The 23,303-nt window shown below is 39.9% G+C and overlaps 1 protein-coding gene across 1 annotated transcript; it reads left to right on the top strand.

Annotated features, from left to right (window-relative positions):
* The first annotated feature begins 6,520 nt into the window (after positions 1 to 6,520).
* LOC111258235 lies at positions 6,521 to 22,179 on the top strand. The gene is made up of 15 exons (XM_022829186.1): positions 6,521 to 6,679; positions 6,785 to 7,043; positions 7,197 to 7,419; positions 7,527 to 7,674; positions 15,007 to 15,648; positions 15,721 to 15,782; positions 15,870 to 15,921; positions 16,032 to 16,412; positions 16,927 to 17,061; positions 17,159 to 17,304; positions 17,349 to 17,406; positions 18,465 to 18,531; positions 20,782 to 20,930; positions 21,278 to 21,370; positions 22,027 to 22,179. Exons 1-15 carry the CDS (start codon positions 6,521 to 6,523, stop codon positions 22,177 to 22,179), a joined length of 2,727 nt encoding a protein of 908 aa, XP_022684921.1.
* Positions 22,180 to 23,303: the final 1,124 nt, after the last annotated feature.

The raw sequence follows: 23,303 nt of genomic DNA, 5'->3' as shown, positions 1-23,303 counted from the left end.
TCATGCCAGAAGAAGACTGTTGAGCCATCCGATATCATAGCCGAGGCTATGCCCTTGTATTTGTTAAGCGTCTTAAGAACATCCCTCCACCAGAAGGATCCTTTGGATTGTGTTCCAGGTAGTGTGCCATTGTGATAATAGCTGTTCCAGATCAAATTGACCCATGGTGTATCTGCTTTTGTGTAGAATTTGTGCAGGAATTTCATAAGGAGAGCCTCATTGTGTGCATTAATATTGATAACTCCCAGGCCCCCACTATCCTTGGGCACACACACCATTGGCCATGCTGCTTTTGAAGGTTTTTTTGAGCTTGGATCTGCCCCATTCCATAAACAGTGCTTTCTAAATTTATCAATCTGTTTTATCACCCCTTTATGAAGTCTGATGGTGGAGATGTAGAACACAGCTGATGAAGATAACACAGAGTTGACCATTTCTAGTTTTCCCCCTTGACTTAAGAACATGGACATCGAATTTAGTCTTCTTTCAATTCTCTGTAGGAGAGGCATGAAATGCTCCATGTTTGGCTTGGTCGTTCCCAGAGGCAAACCTAGGTATGTGAAAGGCAAGGAGCTATGTTGACATTCAAAAATGTGTGCTAGACTGGCTAATCTTTCATTTGTGATATTCAGGGGCATCATTGTCGATTTTCTGTGATTAACCTTGAGTCCGGTCGACAGGGCAAAGATGTGCAGGATTTCTTTCAATTTCAAGAGCTGCCTGGGGCAGGCTTCCATGAATAACAGCGTATCATCGGCATATTGGACTATGGGGAAGTCTGTCCCTGCTCCCTGAGGAATGGGGAGGTTAAAACTGCCTAATTCTTTTTCATGGTTTACTATGGTTTGAAGAAGGTCAGCTGCCAGAACAAATAGAAGGGGAGACAGTGGATCTCCTTGTCGTACTCCTCTTTTACAGTGGAATACTTTCCCTGGGACTCCATTCAATAAAACCGAAGATGTTCCTGTTGCTAAGATATCTTGGATCCAATTCAACCATCTGGGCTCGAATCCTTTATGCTTCAGGACTTCTATAATGGCTTTGTGCTCAATTATATCAAACACCTTTTCGAAATCCAATTTGAGAATGATCAGTTCCCTTTTTGACCTTTTACAGATGTGTAAGTACTCATAGGCCCATGCTAAACAGTCTTGAATGCTCCTAGATTTGATGAAGCCATATTGGTTCTGGTGTATCATTCCCCTGATCACTTGTTGTAGTCTTGTCGCCAGAAGTTTAGTAATTATCTTAAGGGTCGAGTTGAGTAACGAAATGGGTCTGTAATCTCCCACATCCATCGGGCTTTCCTTCTTAGGGATGAGTGTGATATATGAGGAGTTTATACTTTGTAGACAAATGTTGTTATCATAGAAGTTTTGGAAGAGTTTGTAGAAGTCCTCTGCTATTACCTGCCAGCTTTTTTTGATGAATTCTCCATTGAAACCATCCGGCCCAGGTGACTTATCATTTGGGAGTTCTGCAATTACCTTATCTATTTCTTCCTTTGAAAATGGTTCATCCAATATTTCAAGGTTGTCCTCTTGTTGTAACAAATCCTCTAACTGGAAATACATGTGTGTGTATTCTGAGACCCCCAACCTTTGTTTAAAGGATTTCCATAATATTTCAGCTTTGGCTTCATGCTGAGATGTTTGAGTACCCCCTTCATCCCTTAGATGAGTTATTGTATTTCTTCTTTTCTTGATAGATGCCTGTGCATGGAAAAATCTTGTACATTCATCCCCCATTTTGATCCACCTGACCTTCCCCCTTTGCTTCTAGTAGGTTCTCTGCTGAAGTAGTAGCTGTTCCAAATTTTGTTCAACCAGATATCTAAAGTTCCATTCTTCTACACTGAGATCTCTTGCCTCTTCTATTAGGTCCATGAATTGTAGGGTTGATTTGTTGTTCTGTATAGATTTCTCTAAGCTTGGTAAATGTGATTTCCACATTTTGAGGATCCTTCTTAGGTTTTGCCGTTCTGCCAGCTGCCCGTTGGGTTCTGCCGTTCTGCCAGCTGCTCCAGGAGATCCGTTCGGGGCCCATCGACGGCTACAAGGAGTAGATCCTTGTCACGGATGTTGCGCGGGTGAAATATCGGTCGTGACGACGACGATTCAGCCATCGGAACTTTCTCTGCCTCCGCTCGAAGGCTTCCATGTCAAGTTTCTCAGTCGCTGCATCTCCTCAGCTAGCTGCAGATCCTTCGGCGGAACGAGGACGACTGCGTCTTCCGCAGAGCGCGATATGTACATTCCGGAGAGCACAAATCAACGCTGGGATCTCAGGCAAAGGTGATGTCACCATCGAAGGTGATAAGATGACACTGGTGGTGCTAACAATCCTGCATACCAACTTCGATTTTTTTTTATGGTAATCGTCCCAAGGGGCTCAACTTCAGCATCATCCGCGACTTCGTGTCTTCTAGCACATCAGCTCGAGGGATCAACCTCGATGTCATCCTCGACTTCACATCTTCGGCTACGTCGGCTCTAGAGGTTCACCCTTGACATGGGTACGAGGGGCTCGCCCTCGGCATCACCGTTACCCTCGGCATCATCATCTACCTTGACATCCCTACATTGCCTAGAGGGGAGCGCTGTCAGCTTCGAAGTCATCACTAACTTCACGTACGATTCAGCCTCAGCCACCACTACTACATCTACTACTTTGACTACTTCCACTACAGACGAAGCTTCTCTCATGAACACCGGCCAACAAGGGCTAGGGTTGTACTGGAGGAACAGTCCATCCTTTGTTCGGTGCTCGTAAGAGAAAGCTTGAAGATGTTACAACTACCTTCAATCACGACTACATCGGCTATCAAAGCAAGGCCTACTGATCGAGGCTCAAGAGTGAAGTTTTCTACCGATTTAAAGCTCATCATTCAAGGCACCCAAAGGCATACATCTAGAGTATGAGTTGCTGGTCTCTTTTAACATTAGCAACTATTAGGTCTTGTTGTACTGATCAAGACTGAATAGTTGAAAGGCTACTGTCGGGGGTGCAACTTAGGTGACCTAAGGCTGGAACCCCCTGTGTATAAAAGAGGCTCGAAATAGGGTGTAGGGCTTGTTTCTGAGGGTTAGGGACTGAGTTGTAACATCCTGAAATTTGAATCTATCTGTACTAATTGACCCTAATGGAATTAATATAGACAGACATCTTCTCCTATCTATAAATAGAGTCCTAAACTTGGAGAAGGGAATTCTTAGCCATTCGTTCATTTGGTTCATTTTGTTCACTTGGTTTGTTTTTTTCGTTCCCCTTCTCTCTATAACATATTCGGGATCTACGGTCCCAACATATTGATGTTCATGGGCGAAGACTTGGATGTTCGTGCCTAGCTGCTGTTCGTGCTGCTGAACTGCTGCGGATGAACCTTCTGCGGCTGTATGGGCACTTTGCAAATCTGACGATGGCCTCATCTACACAAAGCCGGCCCAAGGAAAAATGCTGCTAGGCCCATTGTAGACCGGTCTGCGATATGTATGGGGCCCATGCTGTTGTTGGATGGATAAAAAAGTCTACTTGGATAGATTTTTTTAGTTCAAACTAGGCTAACAAGTTCACTGAATCACTTAAGCAGGGAGCACATTGAATGCGAAGTAGAAGGATTGGACGAAGGTTCTTTGTTGGACTTAGTTGATGACCGGTGATGCACGTAGGTATGAGTCTTTATTGTGATGCACGCAGATATGAGTCTTTGTTGGCGCTTCTGATGGAGATGAGAAAGAGTTGGCTACTAAAACAGCTCACGAAGTGAAAAAAACTGGCTCATCTATAAATTATACTACCAAGGGATGGATAGTTTCTATTGGGCTTGCATTGTCTTGAAATAATATGTGGGCCGAACTATCTATATCTGTCATAATTGCATTGTCTATGTGGTGTGTTAGATGTTTGTAACTAACACCCATGCAACAATGGTGGAGCTTGGAATACTTCATTTGTACAAGACATGCTACTAGTATCTTTGGTCCGTTGCTTGAATACTTTTCTTTGTAGCATTTTGTGGAAGACCGATTGTCTGATAATAATGGAGACTTCATTTGAAGTCCGATAACTTTATGGGTTAGAGAGAGAGCTATGTTGGTAGCATGTTGTTTCATTTGGATGTTCAAATAATATTTGAAATTTAATTCTTAGAATTAATTTCTTGGTACATCCAAACAAGAAAATTGAAATGAATTTGATTCAAGGTAATTAAATTTCTATTAAATTCAATTGATAAAATAATATTCTTTGAATGAGATTTAATTCTAGGGAACCAAACGAGCTTTAAGACGAAATGAAGAGTTCAGACTCTTAAACAAAATGTTTCCACTTGTCTCCGCTAGATATGCCTTAGTGGGCTACATGGGCCACTGCAGCTTCCGCAGGAGTTTCACGGGGTTCAGCCCACGGTATCAGTGGATCCCCCAAGTACTGCCACCAGATCGATTTTTTTAGTAGTAAGCCCAGATCGATTCTGGATGCATATATTAAAATGGCCCATGTGGCATGCATGATATCATTTAGTTATAGTCAAATTCCCTCCCCCAAAAAATAAAAGAAAAGAAGCTATAGTCAAATGCCCCTGCAGGCTGCAGCTTCACAGGAGTTCCACGGGTCAGGTCTTGCTGCCGTCTAAATAATTCTCTTCTCCTTTTTTGCGAAGTAAATAAATGATATCTTCTCTGGTGAAACCATGTGGCTTGATCTTGTTGTCGATCATGAAGTGAGTTGTGCAAATTAAATTAACAGTCTAGCAGCTGATGGCGTCGATCGGCCCTTACCACAAGCAAAGCCGAAGACCGCCGTTCTGTTATTGTTTCGAGCTCATCCCTGCACAGCTCACTGCCTCAACGATTTTGGCGAGCCGTCCTCCGGAATGCAGCAGCATTCGTGGAGGTCTCCATCTAACTTCCAATCCATGGTAGTGTTCGACCGATTTTGCCAAAGCTCTGCATAGTTACTGTTTTTACCTTTTTTTGGAACTAACCTATTGTGTTAATTTCCTAACAAATTAAACCCATCACACATATGCATGTGTTAATTTCGTTTGACTGGGCTTCCTGTCAGCGTCAGAGACTAGCTCCTGTGTGTCAATCATGGTACTAGTCATTATCAGTGGCGCTGTGACAGTGCTATGCTTGGTCCTGTGGAATGTGCACCTGGCCGGTGAAACTTGTAAGCCGTCGCTTCCTGTTGTTGGTAATTCTCAGTGATCTGTTGCAATCGATTCTTCTTCTTATACATTACCCCCACTTCGACGTCGGAAAACCTCAGAGATCGAATTTGGATGCATGCAGAGTAATGGGCATCACATGAACGCCAGCTTGCATGGAATCTTTTGTGTGTTAATCATAAGGATTATGTCAACTCCTGCTGCTGCATTCGATTAGATAAATGAATAACCCTCCCATGTGTTTGGTGAAGCGTGTAAATTAAGCTGCTCTGCTCTCATCACCTGATCTGCACCTCAGCAACAATTGGGGCCTGTCCATCTCCAGCTAGCCAATACCACTCTACGTACTTTTCAGCTCTTCGAGCTTCTTTTTACTGACCGCTGCGTCGACGGCAGAGGCGAGCCGTACGTCCTTCTCCGCAAAGCAGCAGCTGTGCGACCTGCGAGCAGGCCTCTCCATCGTTTTCCAGGTTAGTGACCGATTTTCCGGTGCTCAATCTCCATTGAGGCCCAAGTACGTACTACTGCCTCGGGTTAGTAGGAACCTGCATGCTGAAGATTGATGCTTAAGTGTTTGTTCCCTCTCGATTCCATGCATCTTAAATTACATGCATAAAATTTTCAAATCCCAACTGGTGGTGACCTTGTTCTGAATATGCATGTAAATCACCTGTTCGATCTCTACTGTAGTCTACCCGGATGAATGCTCTATCAGAAAGGTTTCATCACTACAGTCGTCTACTGCCGTGTATGCCATGTAACAAATCGTAAGGATAGTTGTACTACAGTCAAGTTAGTTGGGTTTGGGTCACCTCCTATAGGAAGAAAATAGCATCCATATGATAGAATGGGAGACTAACTTAGTTTGTGGTTCGTGTGACACAGCTCCAAGGTTATTTACCGATTATTCACTGTAATTATGTTTTGGTTGGACAGCTTGCCCCAGCTGTCCACAGATTATTAGACCAGATCTGCATATCCTTTTCCATGTTTGCATCCGTAGACCTGTAATTCTACCCTCCGTTCATACGTATTTTGACTAGAGAAAAGTAAAAAAATTTACAGACTTTGACCAATAATTAATTAAATTATATGTACATTCAGTGTGTAAACTTGGCATCAATATATTTGCATTCAAAGTGGTTTTGAGATTATATTGAGTCTTTAGCAATTGACATTATATTGTAAGAGACATCACGGATCAAAATCTACTTTAGAAGATCTTTCCTCTCTCAAAATATGTGTATAATTTCTGAATGGATGGAGTATATCCTTATTACTTAACATTCATCATCCTTATAATTAATTCTCGCTCATGTTTGGAGGATAAAGAGCTATATGTGACTACAAATGGACTGTGAATCTAGTATCCATGATCGCTTGGAGCGCATGCTACTCGATGCAAGGCCAGAACCAATAGACCTGCCACTATCATTTCTAAAAGCAATCACGAATGATTTCTCTGATGATCAGCATATTGGCAAAGGTGGGTTTGCAGTTGTTTACAAGGTACGTGTAACTCTCAAGTCTCATGTGCCCTCAGTCTTAACTCTTAACTAAAGTTGATATAGCAAGATTCATGCTAATGGAGACAAGGCAATGTTGTGACTGCAGGGACAACTTCAGAATGGGACCCTTGTGGCTGTGAAGAAGCTGTCCCAAGGGGTTGAAATGGATGAGGACAAGTTCATCAAAGAGGTTGATTGTCTGATGAGGGTGAAGCATAGAAATATAGTACGATTCCTCGGATACTGCGCTGACACACAAGGGAAATGTTTAAAATACGAGGGGAAGAATGTCATGGCAGAGGAACGTGAAAGGTTGCTCTGCTTTGAGTTTCTGCCAAATAAGAGTCTTGATAAGTATATCAACGGTATGTTTCTTCCCATCAGGGGACGTCCATCACTCGAAGGATATCTATTTCAAAAATTTGGGAATTACTTACGGCTGAATTGTGTTGAACTAGTAAGGACTCTAGGTATGCTAAAAACAATACCTCTATGAAAATACCTTTTTATTCTGGCAGATGCATCTCAGGAGCTTGAATGGAGAACACGCTATCGAATAATTAAGGGAATTTGCGAGGGCTTACATTATCTTCACCAGGAATTTATTCTTCATTTAGATCTCAAACCTGCAAATATATTGTTGAATAAAGACATGGTGCCAAAAATTGCTGACTTTGGTCTCTCAAGGTGCTTTGATGAAAATAAAAGCCAAACTATTACTGCACAAGCGGCTGGAACACTGTAAGCTAGCTAAGAATATCGAAAGAACACTTTTTTCGTTGCCGATTATTGATTATTCCATTTGGCTTTGCTCTTAAATTACTCAGTCCACAGCATTTTCCATGCAGGGGATATATGGCACCAGAACTATTACATGATAGACGAATCACGTTCAAGTCAGACATATATAGTCTTGGTATTATAATCTTGGAGATATTAACAGGACAGAGGTATTCTGCCATTGGGGATGTAACAAGTTTAAACAATCACTCAAAGGTAAATGCTTGATGTTAATAGTACTCACTCCGTCCATTGGAGATTAAGATTTTTAAGACAGATTTAATGGGAATGAAAATGACTGTGGTGCCCCTCTATCAAATCACCAAGATCATATATATGCAATATTACGGCTTTTCAATTGATGCTATAAATGGCCGGTGCTAATTAAATTTTTAAACACACAAATATTAAAACTAATTAGTTACTAATGATGAGGGAGGGGGGAGGGGTGGCTCATGCAAGTTCTTATATTTATGAACAAATTTTGAATGCTTTTAGAAGTAGTTACATTTGTGGATGGAGGAAATAACAGGCTAATTAGCTCTCTCAATATTATTATGTGCACTATATATAACTATAGGCCTTATACGATGTAATTATTTTGTATTGGCTAAACATATGCATAGTGTGTGATTGAGATTATAGTTGTAGTTCTCATACAAGTTACTACTGCAGTAGCTTCATTAGTCAACATCGTTGTAATAAGGCCTCAACGAAGTAAATGTACCAGTCCTTCCTCCTAGTTTTTCTCAGTTAACAAGAATGTTTTAAGGATCTTTCCTATTTCTAAGTTTCTCTAATTTTCTTAAAGCTTATGCTGGCTAGAATGACAATTGTTGTTTACATTGATATACATTAAGGACAATAACACTACTGGAAAACCCACCTTTAGTCCCGGTTGGATAGGGTTATAGATCCCGAAAATCCAATCAGGACTAACTATTCGAGACAAAAGGGGATTTTTCATCCTTTAATCCCGGTTGGTAAAACTAACCGGGACTAAAGGGGCCACCACGCAGGCCCTAGCATGCGCCCCTTTAGTCCAGGGGGTATGTGCATGTGCCCCCTTTAGTACTTAAGATTTTTTAATTCTTTTCTATATTAATATTATGCAAGTCGTATATATATTTCATGATAGTACATTATACACATCAAACTAATATTTATACAATTACTATATATACAATAATTTGCCCTCTTCATTCTTAGGATCCTCCTATCGTGATGTTGCTCGATTCGGCTATTGAATGTCCATCGTAATAAAATTCTATCACCTCGTCCACCAGAAATCCAATGAGACCTTCTTGGATTGCCAAAATCCTCTCCTTCTTCGAGAGTTTTTCTTGAATCTGCCACATCTATAATTTGGAAATATGTGAATGTTACACGAACAATTAAATATAAGAAGTTAGAAAACAATTAATTATTAATAGTTTTATTTTACGTACATGTATATTGTCCGACGATAATTGTTCATGTGCTCATAGATGTAGTATCCACATAAATTATTGCCTTGTTCCTATCTCAAGCACTTTAGTGGGCAAAAAATAAGTTATGACATATTCGTGTTATATAATGTACAAAATTTGCAAACTTCATACGTACCAGGACGTTGTATTGAATGTAATTTTTTCTTTGAATTCACCACAGTGAGTCTTACAGAATTGTTTCCATGCACTGTGGATTAAAATAATGAATGATACAGTGTTAGGTGAAAATTTAGGAAACAAACTTTTGCATAGAGATAAAGGTCCAGAATTATTACAAGTTTAGCATGTCTTGAATGTCTTTGTACTCCACCGGTGGTTTCCTCAATGAATCGAACACAATAACGTGGCTCTTATCAATCATAATTACTAGGAGAATCTAGTGAAATCAGCGTACATAAATGTTCATATTAGAACTAACTAACATTAATTAGGTAAGGAAAAGGAAAATGAAAATATACGGTACCCACACTTACTTAAAGTTGTATGGTAGTAGTATGTATTCCTTGTAATTTTGTTTCTCCAAGAAATTGTATATTGGGTCCAATGTACGCTCTGGTTGATTCCGTATCTGAAGTTCGTTAATGAGCGATGGATCTATGAAGCCAATGTTGAAGTATGATTCTCTGCGGTACCTCTGAATTAGCATCCCACATAAAATGGAAGACAAAGTTAGTAGGGTGACGCACACACACAAAATAATGATCTGAGCCAAAATTTACATCTTGATAAATAGACACTTACAGAACCCAGGTGCTGATGAGAGAGACGTCAAGGGCATCCTGATGGTACACTTCATATATATCCTTGAATTGCATCCATAGGAGTTTCTCACCTTCGTTGAAAAAATCAATCGGTTTAACGCGAAGAGCGAACATGAGCCTTTCCTTGGCCGACTGCTCCATGTACCATTGATGGAATTCGTACATCTTCGTAGAGAGCTTTCGTACCAATTCAAGGCTTACTAGAGGCTTGCCTACCTCAAAGGGCCATTTAGGTACAATCTTTTTTGGAGCTGCCGGTTCAACTTGCCCTAGAACTTCAACAAGCGACATACCTATATCTTCCATAAGCATAATGACTTGGATTTGTTGTTCTATGGGCATTGCTACTATAGTTTGAACATCTTTATCTACTTACTCCCCTAACTGGGAGACAATACGACTGGAAGACGACTCTCCTCATTTTTTCTTCCGATCAAACTTAACTAACGAACGCTCGTAGTTTGATAGTAAAGTCTTCTTTACTTCTTTTTTCATACCAATAAATTTTTTTAATTTTGTTGGATCTATTGGCTTTGGCTCCATCTCCTTTGTTTTTCTTTTATTCAGTGCATGCTTTGAAGAACTCCCTCACCGTTGCTTGCGATGCCTCCCACAATTTCTCAATAGTCATATCGGCTGGTAGCTTCTGAATGGGTCCAGACTTCTTTGTTTTCTTAACAGGTTCTTTTGCCTTTGGCTGCCTTGGCTTGGAAGGCGGTGGTCACGACTTTTTGACAGGTGCTGCAGGTTCCTTGCTCGCACCAAACTTTAGTCCCGGTGACGGTGATCGGGGAGGGTGTTTTGGTCGTTATTGCTCGCACCACCAGTATTCGATGGAGATGGAGATGTTGATCGAGCAGGATGCAATGGTCCCAGTGGTGATGACGGTCCTGGAGGTGGATGTGCTGGAGATGACGGTCTTGAGTTCTAAGGAGATGGTGGCTGCGGGGGATCTATGGGGAGCAATGATGCCTCCTTGCCGAAGATGATGATGTAGCATTTTCACCATAGAATGATCATGTGAAATGCATCTCCTAGTTTCCTTTCCCCATCACCTCCCATGAGGTCAAGCTCTAGGCCTTCATATTGACTATTACAAATCTACTCTAGGCCAACACTGGAGTAGCCAGGTGTAATCTCCATGCCATGGCTTGTTTGTCCTGGCAGGATTGGTAAAGCACTTCCGTATGCCACTTATACATATAGGAGAAATAAAGAAGTTATTAAACTCCCGAGGCATGGGTAAATTATTTGACATAATTGCATAAATTATATATATGTGTACCTTAATAGTGATGTTGCCAAATAGTCTATACAGCTCACATGAGGTGCGATGAGTGATGTCATCCACAGGGTACCGTTGGTTGTCCTGCGCAACCACAGGTAATCTTGGCATGTTCTTATTGGGGACCCCTGTGGAAGTACAACTGCTTTGGCGTTGAGAAGGGCTGACGACGACGTTGGGATTCAGTATTGCTCCAGATTGGGTCATCTCAGTAACTCCCAGGGCCACTTGCCGATTAATTTCTTCCTGCATTCTTACTTCTTGTGAATGCACTTTAACTTCTAACATGTGCCGCCAGTTCAAAAGACTACCCTTACATCCTTTATCATCTCAAATACACAATTTTCATTATAGTGTGCAGGTTTTTTACGATGGTTTGGTGCCCCTGCCCCTTCGAAATGCATCCCTTTCTTTCTTACCAGGTGGTTAGTAGGAAGAAATCAATGATGGCCCATATACATGACCTTCCTACAATGTTTCAAATACATGCAAGCCATCAACAAACTCCTTGGTCTGTCTGTCCGCGTTATACATCCATTGCCGGTCCATCTGTATCGTATTACGTGAGAAATGGACATAGCTCTTCGTATTAGATAAAGAACTTGATCAATATTGATAATTTAGACCAATCGAGATAATATGTAGTCTTCGCAATAAACATGAGATAAATAAATTATTGGTCAAAGAAATACAATTATTGTTAAATTATAGTGACATGGAAAATTGTACCAATGACCAAATTCTATTTCTTACACCTACAATTTATTTACCTTAATTTATTGCAATGACTAAATATTAAAAACATATTTACTCTATTTTTTCCCATATCTAATATTGATCAAGTTCATTACCTAATATGAATCATATATAACAAGCAAGCTATCCATCAAATTCTAGCTCAACAACAACATGTATAAATAAAAATCCTCTCCATTCTCCCTCATTCTAAAACTTCATTTTTCTCTATCTCTAAAGCATAAAACAAAGCATAATAATGATAAATGAAGGGAGGATGAAGTAGTTAACCTTCACAACACTTTGGATGAGTGAAATCCCTACGGAAATGGAAAAAAAATCGGGCAGCACCTCCCTAAGGTTGCGTGCTCGCCATGGAGAGGAGGAAGAAACTCTCGGTCTGGTGGAGTGGCTCGGGCTTTGGGAGGAAGAAGCAAGGGGAATTTATAGGCGAGGAGCTTTAGTCCCGGTTGAAAATTCCAACCAGGACAAAAGCCTCCCCTTTTGTTCCAGTTGACAATTCCAGCCGGGACAAAAGGGGGGGCTTTGTCCCGGTTGTAATTTCCAAACAGGACAAAAGCTCCCGTCAGTGCCAGAATTTTTAGCCGTTACAACCGGAACTAAGGGGAGGCTTTAGTCCCGGTTGGTCTTTACAACCGGGACTAAAGCTCCCCCCGTCAGTAGCCTTCGGTGGCTCATTTTTGACCTAGAACTAAAGGCTCAACCGGGACAAAAAGGGTTGGATGGAAGTTGAGTTCTCTAGTAGTGTAAGCTTTCATATTTGCAGTTACACAAATAATAGTTGGTTGCAAAGAATTAAACCTTCCTACTATCAGGAAACATGAGAAGTCCCAGGTTGGGGAAAAAAATAAACATTCACTTAGCAAAGGTAGAAGAAAGCATGAAACTGATTATCAATGCACAAATTGTTTTCTGCTACTACAAAAAGTCTATATGCTGGTCTTTCTCCTTAATTTGGCTAGAATATAGAAATATATTCGCATAGCGTTACATTCAATGTCCATGCTTACTTTTTGAAGAGTTATGTTGGTATCTTGATCTGTGCTGATCTTGTTTGCACGGATAACCTGCCTTATCTGTATCATGCAGTCTCAGTCAGGCACCGATAGGGGGTTAGGAGCTGGCATGAATGGCAGTGTTTTCTGCAGTAGTGAAATGACTAGCACACATGTTTTTCCATTTGATTTCTTCGATTAACTCATGGTGGTTGCAATTTCTTACTAGGTACTTCAAAGTTGGAGTAATATGTTTGACTCATCACAAGAAGATATAGGGTTGGAACATGTAATAAGAGTATGTGCTGAGTTGGGCATAGAGTGCATTGATTATGACCCAGCGAAGAGGCCAACAATACGGGGTATAATTGACAGGCTTGATGAAATGGAACGCACGCACGGTTATATTGAAACTACCAATACTTCATCGGCAATACATGTAAGTATGGCACATAGCAATGCTTCCACACGGAGGAATCGTTTTAGAGCTTGATGTGCAAAGCAGTTTTTATAATTTCTTTGTTGTTGGTGGATGAAGTGAAGTTCGTAAATTGTTCTGCTGGAATTTCTGGCATTTATTATATGAGAGCTGATAGTAATTTTGATAATTCCTCACACATGCATGCCACAATTAAAGGCACTAAAATGAATCTATCCATAATTTTTAAGTATTAGAGTAACTACGAGCATGACTTTTACTGTATATTCATCATTTATAGCTAGGGATGAAAATAGATCGGATACGAATGGATATATGCGGATACAAATACAAATAGTTTTTTTTTCTTAGATCGAATTCGGATACGAATAGTGCCGCGATGTGTCGAATAGTGATTATCATCCTATTCGGATCTTAGAAATCCAACTTTGAATATTCGGATATGGATACGATACGGATATTGAATGTCCGGATTCGGATATGAACTATCCATTTAAGTGTATGCATCTTTGGTCGGACGAACGTACGGCATACCACTTTCATGAATAGCTGTAAAATGTGCGAAAGTCTAAAGGCTAAGGGCAGTGTACTTCTGTATAACACATGGTCGACAAGTGTACAGTTGCACAAAAATGAATCTTGCAGGTGTTGTTTTACTTTGTGTAAATTAAGTTTAGACCCTTCTTGTTTCTCACCTCAAATTATATAATCCAACTTATAATTTTTTAAGAGGAAACAAATAGATTATAATCCACATGCCAGATTATTATAATCTAATAAGCTACTCTCACACAGCTTATGTATTACAAGCTCTGAGGTGGAAAACAAACATAGCCTTGGTCTTTCAAAATTTTCTAAATAAAATGGAAAAGTAAAGTTCTAGTTTCAAACAAACATGGCACCTGATATGTCATGTGCATCTACGCCTGTGGGTTGAGTCATGCACCTATAACTCTATTCTACTGCGGCCACATCAATAGGTGCAGTTTAATTTGTGAAAATCAAGTGTAATTTTACGAATTTGCTAAAATGGAATGATCGTTGTCAAATGGAACCTCCCGTGACATGCATATGCGTGAGTTACATGGCTATGTTGTTCTCGTTTTGCTGAAAATAGATAGCGGTGCCACTTTTAGTCGATGGAAATCCAATATCAGATCACTCCCGAATCCCGGTCCTATTTGGATAAAGGGGTAATTATTAGCCAAGTAAAAAAATAGCTCTACTCATATCCATTAGGTGATTGAAGTAATAAGCTAATTTGAGCTAAACGGAACTGATAGTCACTGGGTGTGTTTGGTTGCATGCACCACTTAATGTATGTATGGATGATCCTAGATGGTAGCGTTAAACCAATTTGCTTGTACTATATGATTCAGTCTAATTAGTAGAATAGTGTATTAAGTGGAATGTTTCATCCTGGATAGGTTAGTTGAGATAATTCACCCAATCAAACAAAAAGATCATTATTATTTGAAATACAAGCAACCAAAAGTCATTTTGCTGCCGATGACAGGCCTGTGGGATGCAACCGGTGGGAGCTAAATGGAACCCGTGTCCCGCACGCCCCTGGTGTCCTGAACACACCGTGCAGTCGGGGCCGCACTGTTAAAAAAACAAAAAAAAAAAGTCTTTTTTACCCTACCACCTACATTTTTTTGCCCTACCCCTGCGGCAGGAGCCAGGGGTCCTGCCTCCTCCATTTCTCTCTTATTTCCTTCTCTTAAAATAGACTTTTCACCAAGAATCACCACACATTTCTCTATAGCTTCATACTAGCTATCTCTTCTTAGCTTGATAAATAAGTGATGGTTGCATGCAGACACATTCCATCTGGCCCCCTGAGATTGACAAGCTCCTGGACGTTCACCCGTTGGAGCTCCGGTTCCCCTTCGAGCCAAACAAGCGTATCCAATGCCCTGTGAGCCTGACCAACAAGACAAACCGTTACGTTGGCGTTTGGATTACACCAACCAGCTGCGCAGATACGCGCTTCGACCTTTGTTTCCCAGACTCATGGGATCACGACTCTGAGGAAGATGACGAGTCGCAAGAGGAGGATTACGACTCGGATGAGTGGGAAGAGGTTGAGTATCTTGACGAGGAGGAAAAATCTGAGGTGGGCGAGTCTCCGGAGGGGGGGCAGTCTCCAAAGGACCCGTGCTCATACTTTTTCCAGATCTTGGAGCCACATTCCACTTTGGTCGTGGCTATGACAATGAAGGAGCAAGATGAACCTCCGCTGCCGCCACAGGACATGGGCAAGTTTGAGGTGGTGATGATCATCATGTGGTCGGAGCAGGACCTTAAAGATTTAGAATCGTCCATTCGAAACAAGATGAATATGGACAACGATTTATTGAAGCAAGTCGAGGAGTTGGGTGGCAAGGTGCATCCGGCGGCAATGCTAACGGCGGCTGTCATATGTGACCCAGCAAGCTGCCAGGCAACCATGACCAAGCAGGTGAGTTAGCTTGACATCATCAATCGAGCTACAAAAAAGCAGTATCATAACTAAAGGCCCATTATATATCAGATCATGTCAACAGGGGAGTTCGGGGAGCCCTTACTCGTAGATGTGCACCCCACAAATTCATGGTTAGTACGCAGATGGTTCGTTCCTTTCCATTCAAGTTCTAGCTATATACTTCTATTTCATCTTTAATTAATTGAAAAACATGACAGGATTTTGGCTGTACATCTAGATTATGTTTGTATTTGGAACTACCAGACACAGGTATATATCAGTACTGCTATATCGCTAGCTAGCATATGTCTGTCGACACAACACATTGATTAAACTGATTAAACTCAACTAGTGTTAGTGATCTTTTCATTTTTCAACAGGAAAGAGTGATGGAGTTGCAGGTCATCAAGAATGACACATGTATAATTTCTGCCATAAAATTTATCTCTCGAAAACAATGGTTCGCGGCCGGGGATGATCGCGGATACATCCATGTTTATGATTACACTACAAAGGACATGGTCATTAAACTCAGAGCTCACCGTGGTAACGATGTTAGCTGGTTGGCTGTTCATGCAACATACCCCTTTTTGCTGTCATCGTCTGGGGGAAACCAATCCTCGATCAGGCTTTGGAACTGGGATGAGGATTGGGTCTGCACTCGAACATTCGACGGACACACAAGGGGCGTGCAGCGTATCATGTTTAACCCAAGGAACATCAACTCTTTTGCTAGTGTTTCTGACGACGACACAATAAAGGTTTGTTCTGCCTCTTTTCCATCCCAAACCGTGCAAGCACGCGCCTGTGGCAGTTAGCGATGAATCAATTGACCAAATGATGGTGTGTTTGTGTTTCAAGAACATCATCTAATGGAGTATCATGAGGCTATCCCGTGAATTTTGGTGGGATGAACTGATTTCTTAAATTTTAATCCGATCATATGCTTGTGAGGGATAAAGTAGTGATGGATGAACATATCCCGTTCCCCAAACCTGAAATTAAATGTGCTAATGGTCGAAACTTTTAGTCTCTGCTTCGGGGTACCGGTTCTAATACCGAAACTAAAGGGGTTTTGGAACCTATACTAAAACCACATTTTCCAGTAGTGCCTAACAAAAATATAAGTAGTGAGAAGGTGGATAGATCGATCTCCTATTTCTCAAACCAAAACCCCAACCAATCTCATTATCTGAAAAAAAAAGAACACCCCAACCAATCATGTAGCGTATTTAATTTGGTTACGATATTTGTTTTCTGTACATGAAATTTCAGGTCTGGGACATTCATTCATCCGATCCTGAAACCACTTTGGCATCGTTGGATGCGTACAGCGTCGATTTTGTTTTCACTGATAGTCATCGGCCTCTCCAGCTGGTTACTTGTGACAAGCAGGCCGGGTGTGCATGTGTACGTATGGCATCCATCTCATCATGCGCAAACACACGTGGCAGTAACTTAACTATTCAAAATGCTATTCCTTCTTCTGATTTCCTTGGTCAATCAGATATGGGATGTGCAGACAAGGAAACGTGTTCACAGGCTTGCCATGCGTGGCATGAGCATGGATCTCGTTGCTTGTCACCCAAAGCTTCCATTGTTGGTGACCACGTGGAAAAGGACTCTTTGCTTATGGGACGCCAATACCTACAGGTCAGTAATATGCATGCTTCTGCTAATTTTTACGCACACTGTAGGAGCATCGCAGTGCAGTGCACACCATTGCTTAATTTTATATGCATAGATAACTGCAAGGTAATAAGAATGAACACTAAGTGATCCATTGATGAGCTGGAATATACTAGATAGGAGATAATCTGAACATGCCGTTCGCGGGGCCGGGGTAGCGAGGTAGCCGTGGTCGTTTCTGCAGATATAGTAGTAGCTGTTGTCGGGGTAGCCAACATGGTGAGGTAGCCTCCTAGGGAGCCATGGGCACAAGAACAAATGTGTGACAAAAAGAAATGGAAAAGATGGCAGTGTGTTTATAGCAGCGCATGACCTTTTGTGCGCACGGAAGACACTCTCTTCTCGATATTTTCATTAGAAGTAATAATAAATAAATGACTCAACAAAATAAAATTTTGAAAATGATGTAGTTACATGTGATGTATTTAGATGCTGTCAAAAGAAGGTATAATTATTAACACTGTGATATTATATACGTACAGGCTTGAGAAAATGGTTCGCCTAGCAAGCAGTCCGATTCAAGGTTTGGAATTCCTGGACACAAACTTACCAAGGTAACAGTTTTTTCATACAACCTTGCACTTTAATTACTTACTCCTACATGCTAATTAAGTGTGGAAATTTAATTTTGGCATAAATATATGCATATCTTGTTATAGAACAACTACTCTAAAAGATGTGTTACAGGATTCGTGTTTTACGTTAGCAAGCATATTGCACAAGTGGGGAACTGTTGAGTCATTGTTAAAATAGATAACCACTAAAAGAGTTCCAATATTTCCCAACAGAGTCCTTAGCATTTTTCTCGTGCGTTTTTAGATATAATTTTTTATCTTTTCCATTCATTGATTTCCACTTGCTCAGCTGTATTGTTATAATTCTTCTCACTAATTGATGGTTGTGACCTTGAAACATCTAATTACACAGGCTTCTGGTCGGATTTGAAAACAATGATATAGCAATCTTGGAAACAAATCTGCCTGCAACAACGACGGACACGGATGAATCTGTGGTGGGACCATGGGAGCAAGGCTGTTCCGAGCACATCTTCATTAGTGCTTCTAAGTCGTATGTCATATGCAACGTATTTCTCATTCTAAATATACTTTCATTCTTTTTAACAGATTGAGAATTATGGAGGTCAACATAGAATAGCAGATACTGGATTCATAAATCCTCAGTGCGTGGATGGTGTGCTATTGGTGTTCAATAGCAAGGTAAAATGAAATACCCAAAAACTGAAACTCTTCCATCCTAAAATATAGCTAGTTTTAGATTTATCCTACGTCAAACATTTTTATCTTTAATCAACAATGTCTCTACAAATAATTTATTTCGGATAGAAAAAGTTGCATGTTATGATATTTAGTTTCACAAGGAATCTACTAACACCATTTTTACGTGTCAGTCTATATGATTTATGTGCTATTCATAGTAAAAAGGTTTTGACTTAGAACAACTCTAAAACTAGCTTATTCTGGGATGAAGAGAGTAATTAAGTAATAAGTACGAACACAAGGTGGAACCTATCACATCATGTTACAATTTGGTCGTGACGCACTAAAATTACGTGTGTCTGTATGGGAACTTATAGAGTGCGGAGTTATATCATCACTAGATTACAAATTTTTAGAGCACGGAGTAATACCAAGAAGACACCACTGAGTCAATGGCAGGCAGGCCGAGTGAAGGATATATTGGTTTTCAATGCGCCACTCATGCTATACGAACCACCTTGACTTATATTGGACTTTGGATTATAGACTTATATTGGACTTTGGATTATAAATTTTGTTGTAATACCCCGGCCTAATATACCATAGAAGTGGTTGTTATTGTCCATGTGATCCTATTGTGGTTATAGCTAGTGAGTTTAATGCCACTTAGAAGTTTATGGGGTTGAGGGCTAGTTTTTATTCCAAGCGTACCACCTCTGGGTTAACCTTTTTAAAGTGGAACGAAAGTTTAAAAGTGATGCTATATACGTATGCGGACCCGTTCTACGTAAGGATTTAGGTTGTAAGCAGTTTTGGATGCAGGGTGTTATATTTGTATTTTGAAGTTGAACACAATTCAGAAGAGAAGTGATACCATAAAAAGGAATAGCTTATTCATAGTTCATTCAGAATGGTTTGAGGTTATTTTCTGAAACATGTGATTCCATGGCACCGGATCATTGTTTAGGCTAGCACATCTAAAGTGTCTGCTTGCATATGGCCTAAAATAAGGTCAATGCTCTTGGTACACCAAGTTATTGCCCACATTTTGTTTTGCAAAAGTAGGGATAAAATTAGGTGAAGGTGTTTGCATATATAACAAGATGGCTACACGCTGCAAGTAGAGTCCACAAACCCTGTTTCAACCATTTATGTGACTTATACTTTAAGAGTTTCAGTTGTGCCAATCAATGAATTTGGTCAAGTTCAAGGTTATTGCACTTGACATGCAATGCATATCATGCCGAGCAAGCTTGGTTCATATGGAGTTTGCCCGAGTCGGGTTCGTTCATATCATTCTCTGCTTCTCTTTGACCCATTTAATTATCCAGTATGATGTGACTTCAATGAAATGCGCTGAGAGCACCTCAGAGACACCTATTTCTTATCCCAGTATAGGAGATTTTAATTCATCAATTATGGTAACTATCTATCACCATCAATTCTCCAAAGCATGCCTCTATTCTTGCCAGCGAGTTTGACAAATGGATGAACACCTACAGGTAAATAAAGAAGTTCAGGAGGTTTTAAGACACACATTAAGCAAGGCCCAACTGACTGAGAATACCATTTTCAATCAGATCGTTACGGACACTAGCTGCACAGATCCATTTAATGGTAAAGTTTGCTCAGCTAAATTGATAAACTACTCCCTCCAATAATAAATAAGCAACATTTTGGAACTGTCTGAAATCAGCTATTCCAAATATTGGCCACTACTTTTTACTATAATTTATCTACACAATATAGCAAATTAATGTACGCTTGTATAAAAGAGTGGATACAAATGGTCCTTCAACTTGTCATGGAGTGACATCTAGTTCATGAACTTTAAAAATGCATATTTAGATCCATAAAATTGTTAAGATGTGTCACCTAGATTCAAAGTTCCAAAATACCACTATGATTTAATTTTGACTTTTCATGTGAGATCTCTACACTGACATGCTATGTCACCAAGCGTAGGGTATTTTGGGAACTTTGGACTAGATGGCACATTTGATAAGTTTAATGATATGAATATGCATTTTCAAATATCATGAGCGTAGATGAAACTTCATGACAAGTTTAAGGATTGCCCGTGCATTTCATTCCTTTCTTGACAACTCTACCCGTACCGCTTTCAAATGTTCAATTAACTTAATTAAGAAAGCACAATGCTACCTATATGTGATGGAGTGAGTATTCTTTTATAATCTGACAGTTGGATGTTGGCTATTTGTAGGTCTCTATGTGGGAGAATATGGTTACCATGGACATGAAGTTGTAAAACTCAGTCGGAAGTTCGGTAAGTGGAACATAACTGATGAGGAGTCTTTTGAGTATGTCGAAGCAATAAAATTGACTGGTGACGTCAATGTCCCTGCTGGCAAGGTTTGCTGCTGACTTTTTTTTTTACATTTTGATAAATGAGTATCCACGTGTTTCCCACCCACCGATCAAAGTTTTTCACAGACAACATTCCGTGCTAAGATTGGGAAGGGCAATTGTCTTGAGAATCATGGCACATACCCAGAGGAATTTGGTGTGGTAATATTTTCAACCTGTAGACTTATCATGTGATGATTCATTCCATTCCTAAAATGGATGCCGCATGGTTTAGTTACATTTTAGTTACATTTACATGTTTTGTTCCGAGCGCATCTTTGTGCTTCCGAGCTTTGTGTTATATATGCAACTTTATCATTCTAAACGTATTTTTGTTCTTTCTTTTTTTAAAGATTGAGAGTTATAAAGGTCAGGGTAGAATAGCAGATACAGGATTCATAAATCCCCAATGGGTGGATGGTGAGCTATTGGTGTTCAATGGCAAGGTAAAATGAAATTCCCAACAATGTTTCTTTTGTCTGCAACTCTAATGTTTCTGAAACTCCCCCTGTCTCGAATTAGTTTACATTCTAGCTTTATCCTAAATCAAATATTTCTATTTTTGATCAACAATTTCTAGAAATTCATATAGTTTAACATAATAAGATTTATCTTAAAGATTCACCATGAAAAAATACTTTCATACTAATATATAATTTGTATGTTGTTCAACAATAAGATTTTCAGGAATTTATGGTTAAAGATAGAAATGTTTGACTTACGATAAAGTTAGAATGATAACAAATTTAAATAAGAGCAAGTGAAGTACAGACATAATCTTAAACCTGTCATGTCATAACTTATGTTATGAACTGCTAGACTTATATTGGACTCTGGATCATAATTTTCTTTTATTACACTCAATGAAGTTAAACACAATTCATAAGAAACACTGGTTCATTCAACACGATTTATCTCCTGAAGTTATTTTCTGAAACAAATGTAACTATGGCACCTGATCTTTTATTAGGATAGCACATCTGAAGTGGATGCATGGCCTAAATAGTCAATGCTCCTAATACCCATCTCTTCAGACGTGGCCATCAATGAATTTCATTAGTTCAACATTTGTTGCTATTGACATGCAATGTATATTTTGCAGAGTAAGGTTGGTTTCGTGTGGAATTTTCCCAAGCCGGTTTTCATCATTCTCTACTTCTCTTTGACCCATTTAATTTGCCAAAGTGATGAGACTCTGTCAAAGTGTGTTGATAATTTCTCAGAGAACACCTCTGAGGGTAGTCCAAACCCATAGAGTCTATGGGTGGTGTCTAGAGGAGAGAGAGTAATAAATGTATGTATAGACAGTACCTCCTCAATGTACAATATATCTATAGTTGTTTCTATAGAGAAGAAAAACCAATTACTTTACATGTTCATCAAATAGGATACGATTAGTGGTGGCAAAGTCGTGCAACATGTAAATTAGCTGAACAAATTGAGACAAGCCGCGTAACAACAGAGACTCAACATGTTGAGGATAAGAGCATAATTCAGTCTACACAACTCCGGCGAGTTGTAAAATCAAGCTTGCAGAATAACTCCATATCTATTTGATTAGCAAATCAATCACTGCATAGACTGCAAAGCATCTCACCTACTATTTACAGTTCTGTTTCTGTCAGAACAATATAACAGGAGATAGTTCTTTTCAAGAAAAGAATTGAAAAATTATGGTTTCTCAGTAAGAGCTTGTGATTACAAGTTTTGATCTGACTCTATGTTTCTGAATTGTGAGCATGTTGGCAAAGGTAGTAGTACATTGCAAAATAGAGAAGGCCCCATGATTAATACTGAATCGATCCATGGATGAATACTGAACCAATGTTCTCCATCGATGAATAAATAAGTCGATGTTTTATACATTTTGTTGCCGATCATATATCTTACCGTTCTTGAATCATGATTCGCCATGGATTGGGAAAACCATGCATTGGTCCTTACCATTGATGCCGATGTGGCATTTTTTTTTACTATGTTCTTTTGCATTTGTCCTAGATTCGCGTGATGAAGCTCTTGCTGTGAATGATTTGCATCGTGTTCTTTTGGATGAAGACCGGGAGACCGGCGCTGTTCTTCCTGCTTGGAGGCCAGATGGGCCTCTGTTCTTTCTCTTGCTGTGTGCGATGATGGCCAAACAGATTAGCAGAATCCTTCGGTACGGCTACACCACATGCAGGAAAGGACAAAGAAGCTAAAGTCACCACATGTGTTCAAATCCGAACTTAAATAAGACCATAGAGCTTGAATCAAGTATCAAAATTAATTTTTGATTGCACCATTACGTTTGTTACGAATTTAACCTTCCAAACAAGACCACGCTTAATTAACTATGTTCGAATGATATTTGTTGCAGAACATTTTTCATACATGACGAAT

The sequence above is a fragment of the Setaria italica genome, chromosome VIII (genome assembly GCF_000263155.2).
Source record: "Setaria italica strain Yugu1 chromosome VIII, Setaria_italica_v2.0, whole genome shotgun sequence".
Classification (NCBI taxonomy): Eukaryota; Viridiplantae; Streptophyta; class Magnoliopsida; order Poales; family Poaceae; genus Setaria; species Setaria italica.
This window is presented reverse-complemented; position numbering and strand designations above follow the sequence as displayed.